The 19,141-nt window shown below is 41.9% G+C and overlaps 1 protein-coding gene across 3 annotated transcripts in view; it reads left to right on the top strand.

The window, feature by feature from the left end:
* ELMOD1 (ELMO domain containing 1) overlaps positions 1 to 19,141 on the top strand; it is a 235,826-nt gene that overhangs the window by 166,739 nt on the left and 49,946 nt on the right. For all 3 annotated transcript variants that reach the window (XM_082244719.1, XM_082244717.1, XM_082244718.1), the window contains exons 3-4: positions 5,372 to 5,517; positions 14,851 to 14,879. In XM_082244719.1, coding sequence (XP_082100845.1) covers positions 5,372 to 5,517; positions 14,851 to 14,879 — 175 coding nt within the window. The remainder of the gene's footprint in view (positions 1 to 5,371; positions 5,518 to 14,850; positions 14,880 to 19,141) is intronic.

The following is a 19,141-nucleotide window of genomic DNA, read 5'->3' as shown; positions in this document are numbered from 1 at the left end:
TGCTCTGATAGGTTTTTCTTTGCTTCCGCCTCCTCTTTTAATTGTTCCAGGAAGCCATTTTTCTCATCTTCCATTTGTTTGAGCTTTGTGCTAAAACTCAGCCTTTGACACCTCTCTTCCTGTAAGAGTTCCTGCGTGTCTTGCAGCTGCGATTCCAAGACAGAAAAAGCTTCCGCAATTTCTCTAGATTTGCTGTCTGCTTGAGAAAGCCGATTTGTGACACTGTCCAACTCAACCTGCAATCGGTTTGCCTTCTCTGACAGCTTAGCACACAATCGGTCACCTTCTGACACCTTGACTTGCGATTCCAGAAGCTGTGCCTCTACTTTTTCCCTCTTATGTTCACAATCTCCTTTTCCCTGCATAAGAGCCTTCACCTCATTGGCTAGTTTCTGGGAATGAGACTGTAATTCTGCCACACAGGCTTCTTTCTCCTTTAACTGCTGCTGGAAACGTTGGGCTTCACCTTTCCAACTTTCACAGTCTGCACGTAATTCATCTACCACATTGCTCAAAGTGGTGAGCTCATACACAGTACTCAGTAATTTAGCCTCTCTTTCACTTTTCTCGTTGTCGCTGAGAGACAATGTCGTTTTCAGAGCGACATTCTGTTCCTGCGACTCCTGCAGGTCTATTTTTGTAACTTCCAAACACTGAAGACTTTTTTTCAGCTGATTACGCAACTCCAACATATCAACCATACTTTGCTTCTGCAAAGTCTGAATTTCACTTTCCTTTTCCATGAGGATGGTATCTTTCTCCATTATAGTTTCTCTGCGTTTTTGCAACTCGACCAAAAGAAGAGCAGTGGATTCTTCCCACTGTGACACATGAGACTTGAGTAGTTCATTCGTTTCCTGCAAGTTTCTATGCTCCATTTTAAGCAATTCCAAGGCTTGTTCCTTTTCTTCCATTTTCCATTGCAAGGCATCCAACTCAGCCCTGCACACATACTCGGTTTCTTCCAAACCGATGGCCTCCATTGGCTGCTGGCGTCTCTGTTTCCAGCCTGCCATGCTCTCTTGATGAGCCTTTTGTTGAGCTGCAAAGCTCCGCTGAAAATCCGCATTTGCCTGCTGTTGAGCTGCATTTGCCTGCTGTTGAGCTGTATTTGATATAATCAGTTGTTTCAACATCTCCTCCATTTTGAGCTTACTTTTCATCTGAGCACACTGCGTCTCCATAGCAGTTTCATCAGTGTTGCTAGGGACAACAACCTTCCTCTTTAGTAGACTCTCTTTAGGCATGGATGGGGCTGGTTCAGACGGCAACATCCCCTCCATCCATAGAATCCGGTCTCTCATTTCATCTATCTTTGCATTTTTCAGGCGTTTGGACCGCCCCATCTTCAATAACTCCACAAACAAATTTTTCACAGTCCAGCAAACAATTTTCAGACCACTGTCTCTTCAACACATGTAGTTTTTCTCTCTCTTGCAGGATCTCTTTTCCTGCACACACAGTTTGTGCAGTCACTTGCACCAGACACAACAAAGTTCATCAAATAATTTTGAGACCGCTGTCTCTTTAAAACACTTTTTTTTTTTTTTTTTTTTCTGTCAGGATCTTCTCTCCTGCACACATAGATTGTGCAATCTCATGCACCAGACAAAGTTCATCAAACATATGCACTCCATTGCAGGGATCTCTGCTTATGCCCACTGCATACCTCCACCATATGTGAGGGATTAGCTCGGTGGCGGGTGTGGATGACCCCTTGGGGGGTGCGTTTTCCCAGAGAGGTAGCCGACAAGTGCTTGCAAACAAACAGTGTGGTTTATTAAATGGTACTTTCTTCACCAGGCTGTATGCAGCAAAACATCCAAAATAAAATAAAACAGAAAATAAATCCTTGCCTCTGTGGGCGGCTACCTTCTCACAACTGGAACCTGCCTAAGTGTCTGTCTCCAACCTACCGTCGGGCAGACTTCCTTGTCCTACAGCGGACACTCAATAGTCCTTTTATAATAGCTTCACAGGGCAACACAGTCCTTTGTTTCTTTCACATCAACAGTTCGTCTTCTCACCTTTGAGACGATTTCACCCTTGGTTACCGTCCCGGGCACACATCACTCCGGGGGGTCTTCTCCCAGGCCCACACATCCTGTCGGGAGGCACACGCTGACTGTCCTCCTGCTCCCAGCCCACATGGCTTCAGGATGCAGCTTCTGGAGGCAGCAAACAATAGGAATTTCTCTGAACAAATTATAGAGCCTTAACTCCCTCATTCTGAACAGGTGAAGGCCTTTCAACTTCCTGCTGGCTAGCTCTGTAGCCAACACCCTAAATTAATTAATGGACTTTCTAAATCAGGTAGAAATGTATCTCCTTCCTGTGACTACATTCCCAGATTTAGCTGACTTCCTGTTACACATGGTACAGCGATCCGGTGCAGTGCTTTTTTTAAAAGTACTGCATGCACTACATTTTGTGTGATCCAATGTAATTTAAGCCTAGTCAAATGAATCGGCTGAAAATCACACGGCACAGAAATTTCACAGGAATACGGACCACGTTCAGGTGTGACTCGGCCCTTACACCCAAATGCAAATATTATAATGCAGCTAACCAATTCTTAGATATAATGGCCATATTAGTTTTCTTTTTTTTAGGCTTTCTTTCTTCTATTTTCATCAGGTGATCCGGCCCGTAGGTCTGTTGTTTTGAAAAAGAACAAGCTCTCTTGCTGATGTATCAGTTACAGGGATGAGACAAATCATTCAAGATTGACAGGGGTGCTTACAATGACCGTTTTTATTTATTCATGTAAAACCTTTATCCCAAAAGAAAAAAAAACTGTTTTAACTGCTTATAAAGTGTTACCTGGCATTTGCATTCAGTTTGTAAGTGTATTTAAATCTGCTAGTCTATCTAAGGCCTCTTGCACATTATTGCCTGAAAACACTTAGTTTTCAGGCACACAGTGACTTTTTAAACAATCACCTTGTAAAACAACCAATTCAGTTTAAAATAGAAATTAAAGGCAAAACATTTGTGTATAGATATAAAAAAAAAAAAACATACATACTTTTTTTCTTTTTTTTAAGTGATCACATTCCCTCTGTTCTCAGCTGCATAAGAGCTGGGGCAAGAGAAACAGCAGCGCAGATTTTTCCCAGTAAATGGCTGTGTAAAGGGGTGGGAGGGGTTTTCAGCACAAGTCTGATCATTGGAGGAGAGCAAGAAATCTGAGTTCCCGGTCAGTTTTTTTCTGTGTGTATACTTGTAAATATGCACAAATACTGGCAAATACACACAAATGCCACACTTCCTGCTTTTGTGGGCATACTCGCAAGTGATATACAGTCCATCTTCACGTTTTAGAGTTAGGCACTCTAATATAGGAGGTGTGTTACTGGCTAGATCACAAGGTGAAAACAGAGGGAAAAAAGCCTAACAAAAGAAAATCAATGCAGCCACCACCACATCTAATGATTGGTAGGCTGCAATATATTACATTTTTGGCTTTGGGTTTAACACCACTTTAATTTATATAAATTAACCACTTGTCGACTGCACAACGCCGTTATACGGCTGTAAAGTGGCTCTCCTGTGCCGAATCATGTACCTAGTATATGATACGGCACTTGCGATTAGCGGGTGCCAGGCCAATGGATGCACCAGCTGATCGGCGAGAAAGACAGGACAGCGCTCTGCATATATAAACAAGTCAGTGGGGTTGTGGTGGTTTTTGTTTCCCTGCAAAGCAGGAAATAAAAACTGTCATATCTCTTAGTAAAAAGACCTCACAGTAAACACATGAACACTGGTTAGGCACGCACTTAAACCATTGATTGCCCTTGATGTAACCCCTTCCCAGCCAGTGCCAATAATGCAGTGACAGTGCATATTTGTAGCCCTGATCACTGTATTAGGATCAAGGGTTTCCACAATGTGTCAGTTAGCGTCACATTGTCCGCCACAATATCGCAGTCCCGCTATAAGCTGCTGATCGCCGCCATTACTAGTATAAAAAAATTAAAAAATAAATTAAATTTTCAATATATATACCATAGTTTGTAGATGCTTTAACGTTTGCGTAAACCAATATGCGGTTATTGGCCTAAATTCATGAAGAAATTCGATTTTTAACATTTTTTATCGGATATGTTTAATAGCAGAAAACACAAAATATTGTTTGTTCAAAATTTTCGGTCTTTTTTCATTTATAGCCCAAAAAATAAAAAGAAACAAGATCAAATACTACTAAAAGAAAGCTTTATTTGTGTGAAAAAATGATATAAATTTTATTTGTGTACAGCTTTGCATGACCATGCAATTGTCAGTGAAAGTAACACAGTGCCAATAAACAAAAAATGGCCTGGTCATGAAGGGGGATAAATCTTTGGGAGGTTAATTGGTTCAAGTGACCCTATCGCTTGTATATAAAAATTCAGGCAAAGAGACCCTGTAAAGCAGAGGTGGTCAGCTTACTTACTTGACTATGGTGCAGCACCGGACATCACAAATGGTCAGAGACTGCAAATATGCTACAGGAAATGGTCAGAGACTGCAAATATGCTACAGAAAATGGTCAGAGACTGCAAATATGCTACAGGAAATAGTCAGAGACGGCAAATATGCTACATGAAATAGTCAGAGACTGCAAATATGCTACAGGAAATAGTCAGAGACTGCAAATATGCTACAGGAAATAGTCAGAGACGGCAAATATGCTACAGGAAATAGTCAGAGGCTGCAAATATGCTACAGGAAATAGTCAGAGACTGCAAATATGCTACGGGGAATGGTCAGAGACTGCAAATATGCTACATGAAATAGTCAAAGATGGCAAATAAGATACAGGAAATGGTCAGAGACTGCAAATATGCTACAGGAAATAGTCAAAGACGGCAAATATGCTCCAGGAAATTGTCAGAGACTGCAAATATGCTACAGGAAATAGTCAAAGACTGCAAATATGCTACAGGAAATAGTCAGAAACTTGGAAAATGCTTTGAAAGTTGTTGGAAACTGAGAGATAGTCATATACTAGAGATTTGTTACATGAGACTGCCCGAGATCAATGCTATTACAACCCCTTTACAGATCTGTGCTTCCACATTTGGACCCCCTACAGCCCCCGCTAATAATCAGTCTGTGCCCATTGGAAGGTAAGTATAACCCTTCATTTTTTTTTTGCAAGGGCCCTCTGCCTGGATGTATTTTTGTATGCAAGCGATAGTGTCAAGTTAAAACACAACCGAGCAAAGTTATCTTTTTGTAAAGGCCCCGTCACTCTATTAAACTTTCACTTTAACCGCATTGTTTTTTTTTTTAGACCAGAGTTCTTCTTTAAACTCAACAAGTGTCTATACAATTGCTGTATTCTGAAGCTGAAATGTAACATGTTTTCTCCATTTGTCTGCAGAATGGTGGTTCAGGTGTGGCTTTACTTCTACTGCATTTGTCTCTGGCGTTGCTTCAAGTTTATCTTGAGGAAACTGACTGGCCGCTGCGAACTGCAGAGAATCTGCTACAAGAACAAGCCGGGTGCTGGGCGGACATTAAAGCTAGGTATGTTGGGGGATAACTATAACACTATTTATTAAAGGTATTGTAAACCTTCATAGTTTTTTTCATGAAAATAAAAAAGAAGTTAAACTTCCCTGCTTTGTGCAGTGGTGTTGCACAGAGCAGTGCCTTACCTCCACTTCTGGGGTCCCCTGCTGGCGCTCTCCACTCCTCCTTCCTTCAGGGTGCTGCTATAGAAAGCCATGTGCTATGGAGGTATACGTTTGGGCACGCTTTTGAGCCAAGCTGTGTGCGTCCATAGACACACGCAGCATGGCTCAGCCCCACGCCCCTCCCACTCCCTCCTCCTAGGATTTGATTGACAGCAGCTGGAGCCTATGGATCCTACTGCTATCAGTGCAGCCTGTGAGAGTTGGGAGGGAGGTGAGAGAGAAGCTTTGTGCACTGGTGCGCAGTCATGTTAGAACAGGAAGAGGCCATCCCAAAACTGTTCCCATAAAGTTGGGAGCATGAAATTGTCCAAAATGTCTTGGTATGCTGACACCTTAAGAGTTCCCTTCTCTGGAACTAAGGGGCCAAGCCCAACCCCTGAAAAATAACCCCACACCATAATCCCCCCTCCACCAAATGATTTGGACCAGTGCACAAAGCCAGGTCCAAAAAAACATGAATGAGCGAGTTTGGGGTGGAGGAACTTGATGGGCCTGCACAGAGTCCTGACCTCAACCTGATAGAACACCTTTGGGATGAATTAGAGCAGAGACTGCGAGCCAGGCCTTCTCGTCCAACATCAGTACCTGAACTCACAAATGCCCTTTTTAACCTCCCTGGCGGTATGATTATGTCAGGAATTATGTACCAAAAGCGGTACAATTTTTTGCATGGTAATTTGGCGTTATGTATTATAGGCCTACAATTCTTAGTAATTACTGACTTAAACCTGACCAAAACAAGACTCTAGTAGACATCCCAGATGTGATAAATTTGAAACACAAACGCATGAATTATAATCTAATCAATAATATAATTTTATTATATAATATATATATATATATATATATATATATATATTATACATATAAGTCGCGCTAAATATTAGATGGAGATGTGAAGTCCATAAAAGTCCAAAACAATATTATTGATAAATTCCAGGACCAAACTCCCTTAAGGGTATGTGCTTACCAGATGAAGGTAAGGAAAAGGCAGTCTCGCTGCGTGGAAACTTGTCACCTTGACAGTAGATCCAAGCTTCTATGATCGATCAACTCAGTGGACATGGGATCATGAAAAGCAAAAAAAAAAGTACCGCAATAGCGTAAAACCCAACAAACAAATTGTGACTATCACCAAAGGTGTGGGTAAATGAAAATTGTGATGTGATATGACCTCCACCACAATAAATGAAATAAATAAATCATGCAAAAATATAGGGAACTTAGGGTGAATAACCCCTACCAGAGAGGTTAAGGGTTGATGCCTTGAGTGATTAATGTGTATCGGTTGGAGTAGCCTCTTACCAAACAAAAAAAATAATGACACAGTGAAGAAAACGTTGAAAAAAAGGTAATCGTGCTGAACCACCACCAGCTGAATTCGCCTCTTACCCTGGATAGATATAGATTAGCCAAAGTGCACTAAACAAATCCAGTGTACCACTCAGGAGCCAGCAATTTCACACCTGTGAGAGTTGCCTCTTACCACATATGAAGTTGTATCAAGCCTGTAGGGTAAATCAAGTGGCCAAAGACCGACCCCAAATTGAATCCAAGCCTGTGTATATACGAATAACCAGGGGATCCGACCAGAGGTGTAGGTAACTGGGTCTCAGAAGTTTCAGCAATATAGGATATCACCACCATAAGAAGAAAGAAAGGGCTCCCATAGCGTAAAAACATAAAAGCATTTTATTCCATAAAAGCAAAAAAACTTACAAAGACCAGGAATGGGTGAGCAATGGAGGTTGCCGCCGGCCGGACGGCTCCGCTCGTCCGCACTCGTGGGTCGCAGTCAGATGCAACGGCGTACTGACGTCATCTGACTGCGACCCACGAGTGCGGACGAGCGGAGCCGTCCGGCCGGCGGCAACCTCCATTGCTCACCCATTCCTGGTCTTTGTAAGTTTTTTTGCTTTTATGGAATAAAATGCTTTTATGGTTTTACGCTATGGGAGCCCTTTCTTTCTTCTTATGGTGGTGATATCCTATATTGCTGAAACTTCTGAGACCCAGTTACCTACACCTCTGGTCGGATCCCCTGGTTATTCGTATATACACAGGCTTGGATTCAATTTGGGGTCGGTCTTTGGCCACTTGATTTACCCTACAGGCTTGATACAACTTCATATGTGGTAAGAGGCAACTCTCACAGGTGTGAAATTGCTGGCTCCTGAGTGGTACACTGGATTTGTTTAGTGCACTTTGGCTAATCTATATCTATCCAGGGTAAGAGGCGAATTCAGCTGGTGGTGGTTCAGCACGATTACCTTTTTTTCAACGTTTTCTTCACTGTGTCATTATTTTTTTTGTTTGGTAAGAGGCTACTCCAACCGATACACATTAATCACTCAAGGCATCAACCCTTAACCTCTCTGGTAGGGGTTATTCACCCTAAGTTCCCTATATTTTTGCATGATTTATTTATTTCATTTATTGTGGTGGAGGTCATATCACATCACAATTTTCATTTACCCACACCTTTGGTGATAGTCACAATTTGTTTGTTGGGTTTTACGCTATTGCGGTACTTTTTTTTTTTGCTTTTCATGATCCCATGTCCACTGAGTTGATCGATCATAGAAGCTTGGATCTACTGTCAAGGTGACAAGTTTCCACGCAGCGAGACTGCCTTTTCCTTACCTTCATCTGGTAAGCACATACCCTTAAGGGAGTTTGGTCCTGGAATTTATCAATAATATTGTTTTGGACTTTTATGGACTTCACATCTCCATCTAATATTTAGCGCGACTTATATGTATAATATTTATTAGGGTGTGGTCACACTTGAAGTTGCTGCTGTTCTAATTTATCTGTTCCTTTAGCGCGGTTATTATTCCCTTATTCTATATATATATATATATATATTATATTATATTATATTATATAATAAAATGATATTATTGATTAGATTATAATTCATGTGTAATATATTATATATATATGTGTATATTTATATATATATATATATATATATATATATATATATATATGTGTGTGTGTATATATATATATATATATATATATATATATATGTGTGTGTGTGTGTGTGTGTGTGTGTGTATACAGTATATATACAGTGCCTTGCAAAAGTATTCGGCCCCCTTGAACTTTGCAAAACTTTTACCACATTTCAGGCTTCAAACTTAAAGATATAAGACTGTAATTTTTTGTGAAGAATTAACAGCAAGTGGGACACAATCATGAAGTGGAACGAAATTTATTGGATATTTCAAACTTTGTTAACAAGTAAAAAACTGAAAAATTGGGCATGCAAAATTATTCAGCCCCTTTACTTTCAGTGCAGCAAACTCTCTCCAGAAGTTCAGTGAGGATCTCTGAATGATCCAATGTTGACCTAAATGACTAATGATGATAAATAGAATCCATCTGTGTGTAATCAAGTCTCCGTATAAATGCACCTGCACTGTGATAGTCTCAGAGGTCCGTTTAAAGCGCAGAGAGCATCATGAAGAACAAGGAACACACCAGGCAGATCCGAGATACTGTTGTGAAGAAGTTTAAAGCCGGATTTGGATACAAAAAGATTTTCCAAGCTTTAAACATCCCAAGGAGCACTGTACAAGCGATAATATTGAAATGGAAGGAGTATCAGACCACTGCAAATCTATGAAGACCTGGCCATCCCTCTAAACTTTCAGCTCATACAAAGAGAAGACTGATCAGAGATGCAGCCAAGAGGCCCATGATCACTCTGGATGAACTGCAGAGATCTACAGCTGAGGTGGGAGACTCTGTCCATAGGACAACAATCAGTCGTATACTGCACAAATCTGGCCTTTATGGAAGAGTGGCAAGAAGAAAGCCATTTCTTAAAGATATCCATAAAAAGTGTTGTTTAAAGTTTGCCACAAGCCACCTGGGAGACACCAAACATGTGGAAGAAGGTGCTCTGGTCAGATGAAACCAAAATCAAACTTTTTGGCAACAATGCAAAACATTATGTTTGGCGTAAAAGCAACACAGCTCATCGCCCTGAACACACCATCCCCACTGTCAAACATGGTGGTGGCAGCATCATGGTTTGGGCCTGCTTTTCTTCAGCAGGGACAGGGAAGATGGTTAAAATTGATGGGAAGATGGATGGAGCCAAATACAGGACCATTCTGGAAGAAAACCTGATGGAGTCTGCAAAAGACCTGAGACTGGGACGGAGATTTGTCTTCCAACAAGACAATGATCCAAAACATAAAGCAAAATCTACAATGGAATGGTTCACAAATAAACATATCCAGGTGTTAGAATGGCCAAGTCAAAGTCCAGACCTGAATCCAATCGAGAATCTGTTGAAAGAACTGAAAACTGCTGTTCACAAACACTCTCCATCCAACCTCACTGAGCTTGAGCTGTTTTGCAAGGAGGAATGGGCAAAAATTTCAGCCTCTCGATGTGCAAAACTGATAGAGACATACCCCAAGTGACTTACAGCTGTAATCGCAGAAAAAGGTGGAGCTACAAAGTATTAACTTAAGGGGGCTGAATAATTTTGCACGCCCAATTTTTCAGTTTTTTATTTGTTAAAAAAGTTCGAAATATCCAATACATTTCGTTCCACTTCATGATTGTGTCCCACTTGTTGATTCTTCACAAAAAATTACAGTTTTATATTTTTATGTTTGAAGACTGAAATGTGGCAAAAGGTCGAAAAGTTCAAGGGGGCTGAATACTTTCGCAAAGCACTGTGTATATATATATATATATATATATATATATATATATATATATATATATAATATAAATGTATAAATGTTATGTGTTTGTGTTTTATGCAACGTTTGAATTTCCCTCCCTAGTTCCGCTCCCATGCAGCATTGCTGCTGTAGGGAACGGAACCAGGAAGTCCTCATACCGACGGATGAGCGGCGGGGATCTCGGCTGGCGATCACAGCAATGGGAGATCATCGCTGGATCGCCAGGAGAAGGTAAGTGATACCGCTGCATGCTCTGCACATCCACCCCGAGCGTGACTCGGGGATACCGATAATAGCATGGAAAATCCACCCCGAGTCACGCTCGGGGATACCGCTAAGCTGGTTAAAGAATGGTCAAACATTCCCATAGACACTCCTAAACCTTGTGGACAGCCTTCCCAGAAGAGTTGAAGCTGTTATAGCTGCAAAGGATGGGCCAACCCAATATTGAACCCTATTGGCTAAGACTGGGATGCCAGTAAAGTTCATGTGCGTGTAAAGGCAGGCGTCCCAATACTTTTGACAATACAGTATATGTATACAGTGTATGTATGTATATATATATATATATATATATATATTTATAGCACAGCCATTTTGCTTAGTGCCTTTCAGACTATATAGCAGGGGTAATGAATTAAAATTCAAGGAGGTCCGGTCGCTAAAATTTTCTTTGGGCCGAGGTCCGGATCTGAAGTCTGTGCTATGACTCAGAAAGATGGGCAAAACAAAACGTGTTCATCAGTGTTGTTCTTAACATAAAATATGCCCATTTGAGTGTCCCTTAACATAAAATGTGTCCGAGAGCGTGACCCTTAGCATAAAATTTGCCCATCAGCGTGACCCTTAACATAAAATAAGGGGCACGCTGATGGGCACATTTTATGTTAGGGGGCACTCTGATGGGCACATTTTATGTTAGGGGGCACTCTGATGGGCACATTTTATGTTGGGGGGCATTCTGATGGGCACGTTTTATGTTAGGGGGCACTCTGATGGGCACATTTTGTTAGGGGGCACGGTGATGGGCAAAACAAAACGTGTAAATCAGCGTTGCTCTCAACATAAAATATGCCCATTAGAGTGCCCCTTAACATAAAAAATGCCCATCAGTGTGCCCCATAGCATAAATATGTCCATCAGAGTGTACCACAGCATAAATATGCACATCAGCATGCCCCTTAACATAAAATATGCCCATCAGCATGACCCTTAACATAAAATAAGGGGCAAGCTGATGGGCACATTTTATGTTAGGGGCACTCTGATGGGCAGAACAAAATGTGCCCACCAGCGTGACCCTTAACATAAAATATGCCCATCAGCGTGTCCCTTAGTATAACATTTGCCCATCAGCGTGACCCTTAACATAAAATAAGGGGAACGCCGATGGGCATATTTTATGTTAAGGGTCACGCTGATGGGCACATTTTATGTTAGGGGCACTCTGATGGGCAGAACAAAATGTGCCCACCAGCGTGACCCTTAACATAAAATATGCCCATCAGCGTGCCCCTTAGCATAACATTTGCCCATCAGCGTGACCCTTAATATAAAATAAGGGACACGCTGATGGGCATATTTTATGTTAAGGGTCACGCTGATGGGCACATTTTATGTTAGGGGGCACCCTGATGGGCATATTTTATAATGGTGGGATCGCTGATGGGCAAAACAAAACGTGTAAATCAGCGTTGCTCTTAACATAAAATATGCCCATTAGAGTGCCCCTTAACATAAAAAATGCCCATCAGTGTGCCCCATAGCATAAATATGTCCATCAGAGTGTACCACAGCATAAATATGCACATCAGCATGCCCCTTAACATAAAATATGCCCATCAGCATGACCCTTAACATAAAATAAGGGGCAAGCTGATGGGCACATTTTATGTTAGGGGCACTCTGATGGGCAGAACAAAATGTGCCCACCAGCGTGACCCTTAACATAAAATATGCCCATCAGCGTGTCCCTTAGTATAACACTTGCCCATCAGCGTGACCCTTAACATAAAATAAGGGGAACGCCGATGGGCATATTTTATGTTAAGGGTCACGCTGATGGGCACATTTTATGTTAGGGGCACTCTGATGGGCAGAAAAAAATGTGCCCACCAGCGTGACCCTTAACATAAAATATGCCCATCAGCGTGCCCCTTAGCATAACATTTGCCCATCAGCGTGACCCTTAATATAAAATAAGGGACACGCTGATTGGCATATTTTATGTTAAGGGTCACGCTGATGGGCACATTTTATGTTAGGGGGCACCCTGATGGGCATATTTTATAATGGTGGGATCGCTGATGGGCAAAAGAAAATGTGTAAATCAGCGTTGCTCTTAACATAAAATATGCCCATTAGAGTGCCCCATAGCATAAATATGTCCATCAGAGTGCCCCTTAACATAAAATATGCCCATCAGTGTGTACCACAGCATAAATATGCACATCAGAGTGCCCCTTAACATAAAATATTCCCATCAGCGTGACCATTAACATAAAATAAGGGGCAAGCTGATGGGCACATTTTATGTTAGGGAGCACTCTGATGGGCACATTTTATGTTAGGGGGCACGCTGATGGGCACATTTTATGTTAGGGGGCATTCTGATGGGCAAAACAAAACGTGTAAATCAGCGTTGCGCTCAACATAAAATATGCCCATTAGCGTGACCCTTAACATAAAATATGCCCATTAGCGTGCCCCTTAACATAAAATATGCCCATCAGCGTGTCCCTTAGCATAAAATATGGGGCACATTTTATGTCAAGGGAGTACTCTGATGGGCATATTTTGTTTCTTTTATGGGGCACTCTAATGAGCACAACAAAATATGCCACTTGTCTGCACACTTGTTAAAGCTTGAGAGGTTTTTTTTTAAATGCAGATATTCCCCTCTAAAAATGTGCTCCACATCAGAGGCGTAACTAGAACCTTCAGGGCCCTGATGCAAGAAACCATGAAGGGCCCCCCAGACCCCTGGCCGGGGCCCTTACCTTCAAGCCCAGGGCTCTTCCCACTAATCCTGAGGCTCTTTACACTTGTTGCATGGCCTTTTATTACGGTCCCACAGCAGGATTCTTTCACAAGTTCTGCAGTGGGCCCCCTTCCTGCAATCTTGGGGCCTCCCCACAGTGGTGCAATGCCAGGGTCCGGTCGCAAGTGTGACCTTTGCGATCCTGGAAGTTCACCCACTGGTTTGCTACCGGGCCCCCTGGAGCATGGGGCCCGGTAGCGATTGCAACCTTTGCAACCCCTGTAGTTACGCCCCTGCTCCACATACCTGGAGCCAGGAACTGTCCAAAAGCCGCGAACAGGGGGGCGGGGTGTGCACATAGTGTCACGCCCTAGCTCGCTGCCCTGCTTAGAGGGAGCCGCAGTCAGGAGCAGGGGGCGGGGTGCGCGAGTGACATCACGCCCCTACTCGCGGCCCGACAGGACACTGCAATGTCTATCAGTCAGGAGCAGGAGGCGGGGCGCACGCGTGACGTCACGCCCCTACTCGCGGTCCGACAGGACACCGGCTGCAAGTGAGCCGGGAGCCGCAGTGAGGAGGGGGCAGAATACAGGTGGCGGTCCGGGTGGAAGCATTGCGCGGGCCGCCAATGGACCGCGGGCCGCCATTTAGTGACCGCTGCTATATAGGCTTCTCTCACATCACCCCTGAGAAGTGGTCCACGTTGAATGACTTTTCAGAGGGCGGTACAGCAGCAGCTGGTTGTCCAGGAGGCGCTCCTGCCCTAAAAATGAAATGCAATACCTCCTTTTCAGGCCACTCACATCAATACAGATTCTAATGGGAGTGCTGATAGCACTTTAAACAAGCTGCTAGCAGGCTGCAGTAGGCTTCCAACAAACTTCAAAAAGTGCTAGCAGCTTGTTTAAAGTGGCAGTCAGCATTCCCAATAGGATCTGTGTTCACCATTTACAAACTGGAGCTAAACGGTACTTTTAACGTTTCAACAAATCTTGCTGTTCACTTTACTCTTATACAAGAGTATTATTTTACAAGTATAATATTATATTAGTTTTATTTTAAGTATTATATTATATATATTAGTATATTATACAAGTATAATATTATTGTGAAACAGGACTAACTGCTTTAAAAGTGTTGGGCTTTATTGTGTTTGTATTTCTGTTGTAAAATGACATGTACCTCTAAGACTACCCTGTACACAGGGTGACAACGCTGCTGCTGTAAACAGTGTAGTCACCCTTTTAAAGGAAGAGAACGAAAAAAGAGATTTAATGGCAGAATCAAGAATAATAAAGCTATATTACGGTGGGGGGGCTCGGGAGATCACAAACGACTTTGGTAATACTAATGATAGTTTGCATCATGTGGGTCATTTTTTATTGTGCTCATAGTTCAACTTTCACCTGTATATGGAAAGACTTAATTTATGTATTAGACAGTGATACAATTTATACATCTTGTTTTGCAGAAACATCGCTGAAATCCTCTAAAAGCAAGGTAAGTCTTTCTAAAGCTATCATTATTGTCTAGTTCTAGCTATTGCTCTCTGGCAGAACATGCAGCCTGTGTGTATATGTCAGCTTATATGTTCATCAAGAATGCAGCTACAGACTGAGATGACTGGCTCCGTGTGATTCCTTCCAGTCATCAGCAGAACGAATCCCAGCTTCTTCAACAATGAAACTCAGTCCTTCTATACACTGTTATTAAAGTATTATGTCAGGACCTGATTTCATGTACATTACTAATTTCTATGACTACATGCAAGGAGAAGGATTATTATATATGATGTGAAATGTATCATAGGGCCATCTGATGTATCTGCCTCTTTTATGAGGATAGTCTAGTCTTTAGACCTGTTCTATTTTCAACAGTGTTTTAATGTGAACTAAAAAAATAACCTCTGCACTTACAAAGTTAATTCCCCCATCTAAGCCTGCTGACACTCCACTGTTGTGCACACAGTACCTATTTTATACAATAAAAACTAGTGCAGCACTATAACTCCCTACTGTGCCTATATATTATTAAAAAAACACTTTTATTATATTGATTTATACATAATGACCTATTACATACTGTATATACACATAAAAAATGCTAGTGCTTTAATAAAGTGCATAGGAAGTTACTTCAGCCATAAAACTCTCATAAAGTGCTATCTGTGTCTTCGTATGTCAGCTGTATACTGCAACTTAGTAATCACTTGAAGCTAAACTAAATTTGAAAAAAAATAAATAAAAAAATAGCAGACAGGCTCTTTATCACAGAATAGACATGCAATGGGTTTGATTTACTAAAACTGGAAGGTGCAACATCTGGTGCAGCTGTACATGGCAGCCAATCAGTTTCTAACTTCAGCTTGTTCAATTAAAGAGGTTGTAAACCCTTTTTCTTTTTCACCCTGAAAGACAAACACATAATGAGCTAGTATGCATCGCATACTAGCTCATTATGAAATACCTACCTTAGAGCGAGCCCCCGCCGTGCCGCCCGCTTAGCTGTATGACGGGCGACTGGACATGTCCAGTCGCCCGTCTTCCGGGATCGCGGCATCCGGCCATCAAATTGGCCGGAGCCGCGGTGACATCACTCCCGCGCACGTGCGCGGGAGCCGACGGTCACGGCACGGAGTTCTGAAGGAACGGCACCAGCGGCCGTTCCTTCAGAGCGCATGCGCCAGTGACGTCACTGGATGCATCTAAGGTAAATATCTCCTAAACTGTACTAGTTTAGGAGATATTTACAGTACCTATAGGTAAGCCTCATCATAGGCTTACCTATAGGTACAAGTGTCAGAGGAGGGTTTACTTCCTCTTTAAGCTTTGACAATAAAACATGGAAGCTGATTTGTTTCTATCTAGAGCTGCACCAGATTTAGCATTTTCCAGTTTTAGTAAATCAACCCCAATATCTCTTCTGCTATAAAATACACATACCTGCCTGTTTGCAATCCTCTGTAGAATATACATTGAGTTTCGCGTGCGTAGCTCACTTTACATTCCAGCATAATGCCTGTGTGCCAGGGTGACTGCAGTCCTACACATGCGCGGAAGGAAAGTCATCCCACACCATCAAGGTGGCTGAAGATGGGAGGAGGATGCCCGGGCCACCTAGGAGCCTCACGGGCTTCGGACCGTTGGAAAAGAGGTAATTACTTTTGAATATAGTGACTTTAGTGACACCTTATAACACAGCATTCCTATAATCAAGTCTGCATTTAGTTGGAAGGTTAAGCACAAAGTCAACAGATGTAACACATAGGGCAGAGCTTCAAGTGGGGTTCCAGGCATTTTTATCATTCCCCCCCTCCTTCGTGATCATTTCCTATTATCTACTAGGAGTTTTTTTTTTGTGTGCCTGCAGTACAAATCCCTTTTATGTGTTGTAAATCCTCTGCTTCTGCTGCACCTAGCCGCGGCGAGGGGTACGTCATGTCATCCCGTCCATTGGCTCCTGAGATATGAGTGTCATCAATCCCAGGAGTCAATGCACAATAAGTATGCTGCGCTTTATAGTTTAAGCGCATTCGCGAGATTGGGAGGTGCATGCTCGGCAGCCAGCAGTGCTATATCCAGGAAGGAGATACCAGTAGGCTTCAGATGCCCACGCTAAAGATGGGAGCGCACTCGGAGAGGACAGCAAAGTGGGTTTAAAAAAATATATAATAATTTAGAAAACCTACATTAACTAATACCGTTTGGTATAGCATTAGGTGCAAACATCACATGGGTGTTTAGAAAAAAAAAAAAAAACATCTGGAAGTCCGCTTTAAGTAATGTCATTGGAGTGAGAGGAGCCACAGTCCTCATCTAGAAATATGGCATCGGCAACACATGGCCTCCCAAGCAGTAAATGCATAGTATTGAGTGCACAGTACTACATAAAGGTTTATGCATTGTTTTAATATAGAAGCTGTTGATTTTATGGAAAGCACTATGGTCTTTTCTTATATTCTCTTTATTGTGCTGCCATCCATTGGAAACCTGTACATTCTGAGCAATATATCTCTATATCATTAACCTTTAGGGGCATAAAGCACTATAGATGATCATCTGTCTACTGTGTGGGGAGTGTGAGCGATACAGAAGGATGTCTATGACAGAAGAGCATACACACATTGTGAAAGGGAATGCACGGCTGGAACCTGCTGTGGACAATATTGCAACGTGTCCTTGAGGGCAGGGACTGATGCGAATGTATACAAAATATGTAAAGCGCTGCAAAAATTGATGGCGCTATATAAGTAACTGTAATAACTAAATATTATCTAAATGGGGGGTTGATCATGGGAATTCTGTGTTATTATATGTCACTTCAGTGATCCCTAAGTTGCAGCATACAGCTTATGGGCACATAAAGACATGAACAGCACTTGTAAAATAAAACTATTGTTTATTTTATATTATACATCCATTCAATGTACAAATTATTGGTTCTAATAAAAACAATTAGGGGCTTTTAATTACCTCCGATTCAATACCCCAGTGCCCCATTTGACCAGCAGCATTGAATTACTAGTTGGCAGGTCTAAGATTTATCATAATTGAGGGGTGTTGGAGAGGAGGGTGTAATATTTGGCTCATCATATAGTTGCATAGGTAGATGTCAGTGATCCTGTTCCACATAGCTGATTTTTACGCTATGTGTCACTAAAAGAGTTTATTCTTGCAAGAGGAAAGCTGGAGACCATTATGGACAGGACTGTAGCCTATTACCAGTCATTCTGTTCTGTAGGAGTAAAGCCGGCCGTAGATGGTTCAAATCCTAGCCCATTCAGCAGGGACCGTCTGAGAGGCGAACCATCTATTGGGAGGCTGATTGTACCCAGGTTAATCCATATATTGACTTTGGTACAACCCAAATGTTGCATTTTTACATGCAATTATTGCAAAGCGACTATCAATAACCACCGTGTTCTCCCAGCAGGGACGGCTCCCTGTGCCCCTCCTTAAGAAGGACACAGTTGCTTCATTAACAGAATATTGGTAAATCCTCCTTCAAAGGGCTAATAAACAATGAAGGTTCAGCATAGATGGACTTTGTTTTGGTCCTGGACTGCCTCTCTGATAGCCTTAAAAAGAATGCTCAGTAGATGACAAACAAACCAAACATTTGTCTGAGCAGCGTGTTATCCTCATCAACAGTCAGAAAAAAGGGTGTAGGTTTTGCTAAACTCTTTATTAAATGTTTATTCACTATGCTACTCATATGCAATAAAATTTTAGATTGAACCTCTGAGTTTCATGAAACTTTGTACCGGATGCTCCTCAATATCTGCCCCAGAGTTTGATTGTATTGATGGCCTACATCTAATAAAGAGTACACAAGAGTACTACACCCTTTTTTCTGACTGTTGGTGAGGATAACACACTGCTCCGACAAATATCGGGTTGATGTTTAAAGAAAGTTTGATATGTAGAACTGGTTCACATCAGGAATCACAAAGGAACAAGGTGGAGTTCCTTTGTCATTTCGGTGCCTATTCGTTTGAATATGCTGAAATCACACTGCACCGCACCAAATGTAGTGCATACACTATTTTAAAAAATGAACTGCAGCTGGATCGCATAGTACTTCTGTACTTTACATTAGACAGCAAGTATCAACTTTCATAAAACCCTTATCAAGCAACTTATTCCACCTAAAGACCTACCAAAACAAATGCACGTACTTGTATTCTCCCAACTGAATTATTGTAATGCTTTATACACTATATTGCCAAAAGTATTGGGACACCCCTCCAAATCATTGGATTC

Source organism: Pelophylax lessonae (assembly GCF_965119305.1).
Source record: "Pelophylax lessonae genome assembly, chromosome: 2".
In the NCBI taxonomy this organism is placed as follows: domain Eukaryota; kingdom Metazoa; phylum Chordata; class Amphibia; order Anura; family Ranidae; genus Pelophylax; species Pelophylax lessonae.
This window is presented reverse-complemented; position numbering and strand designations above follow the sequence as displayed.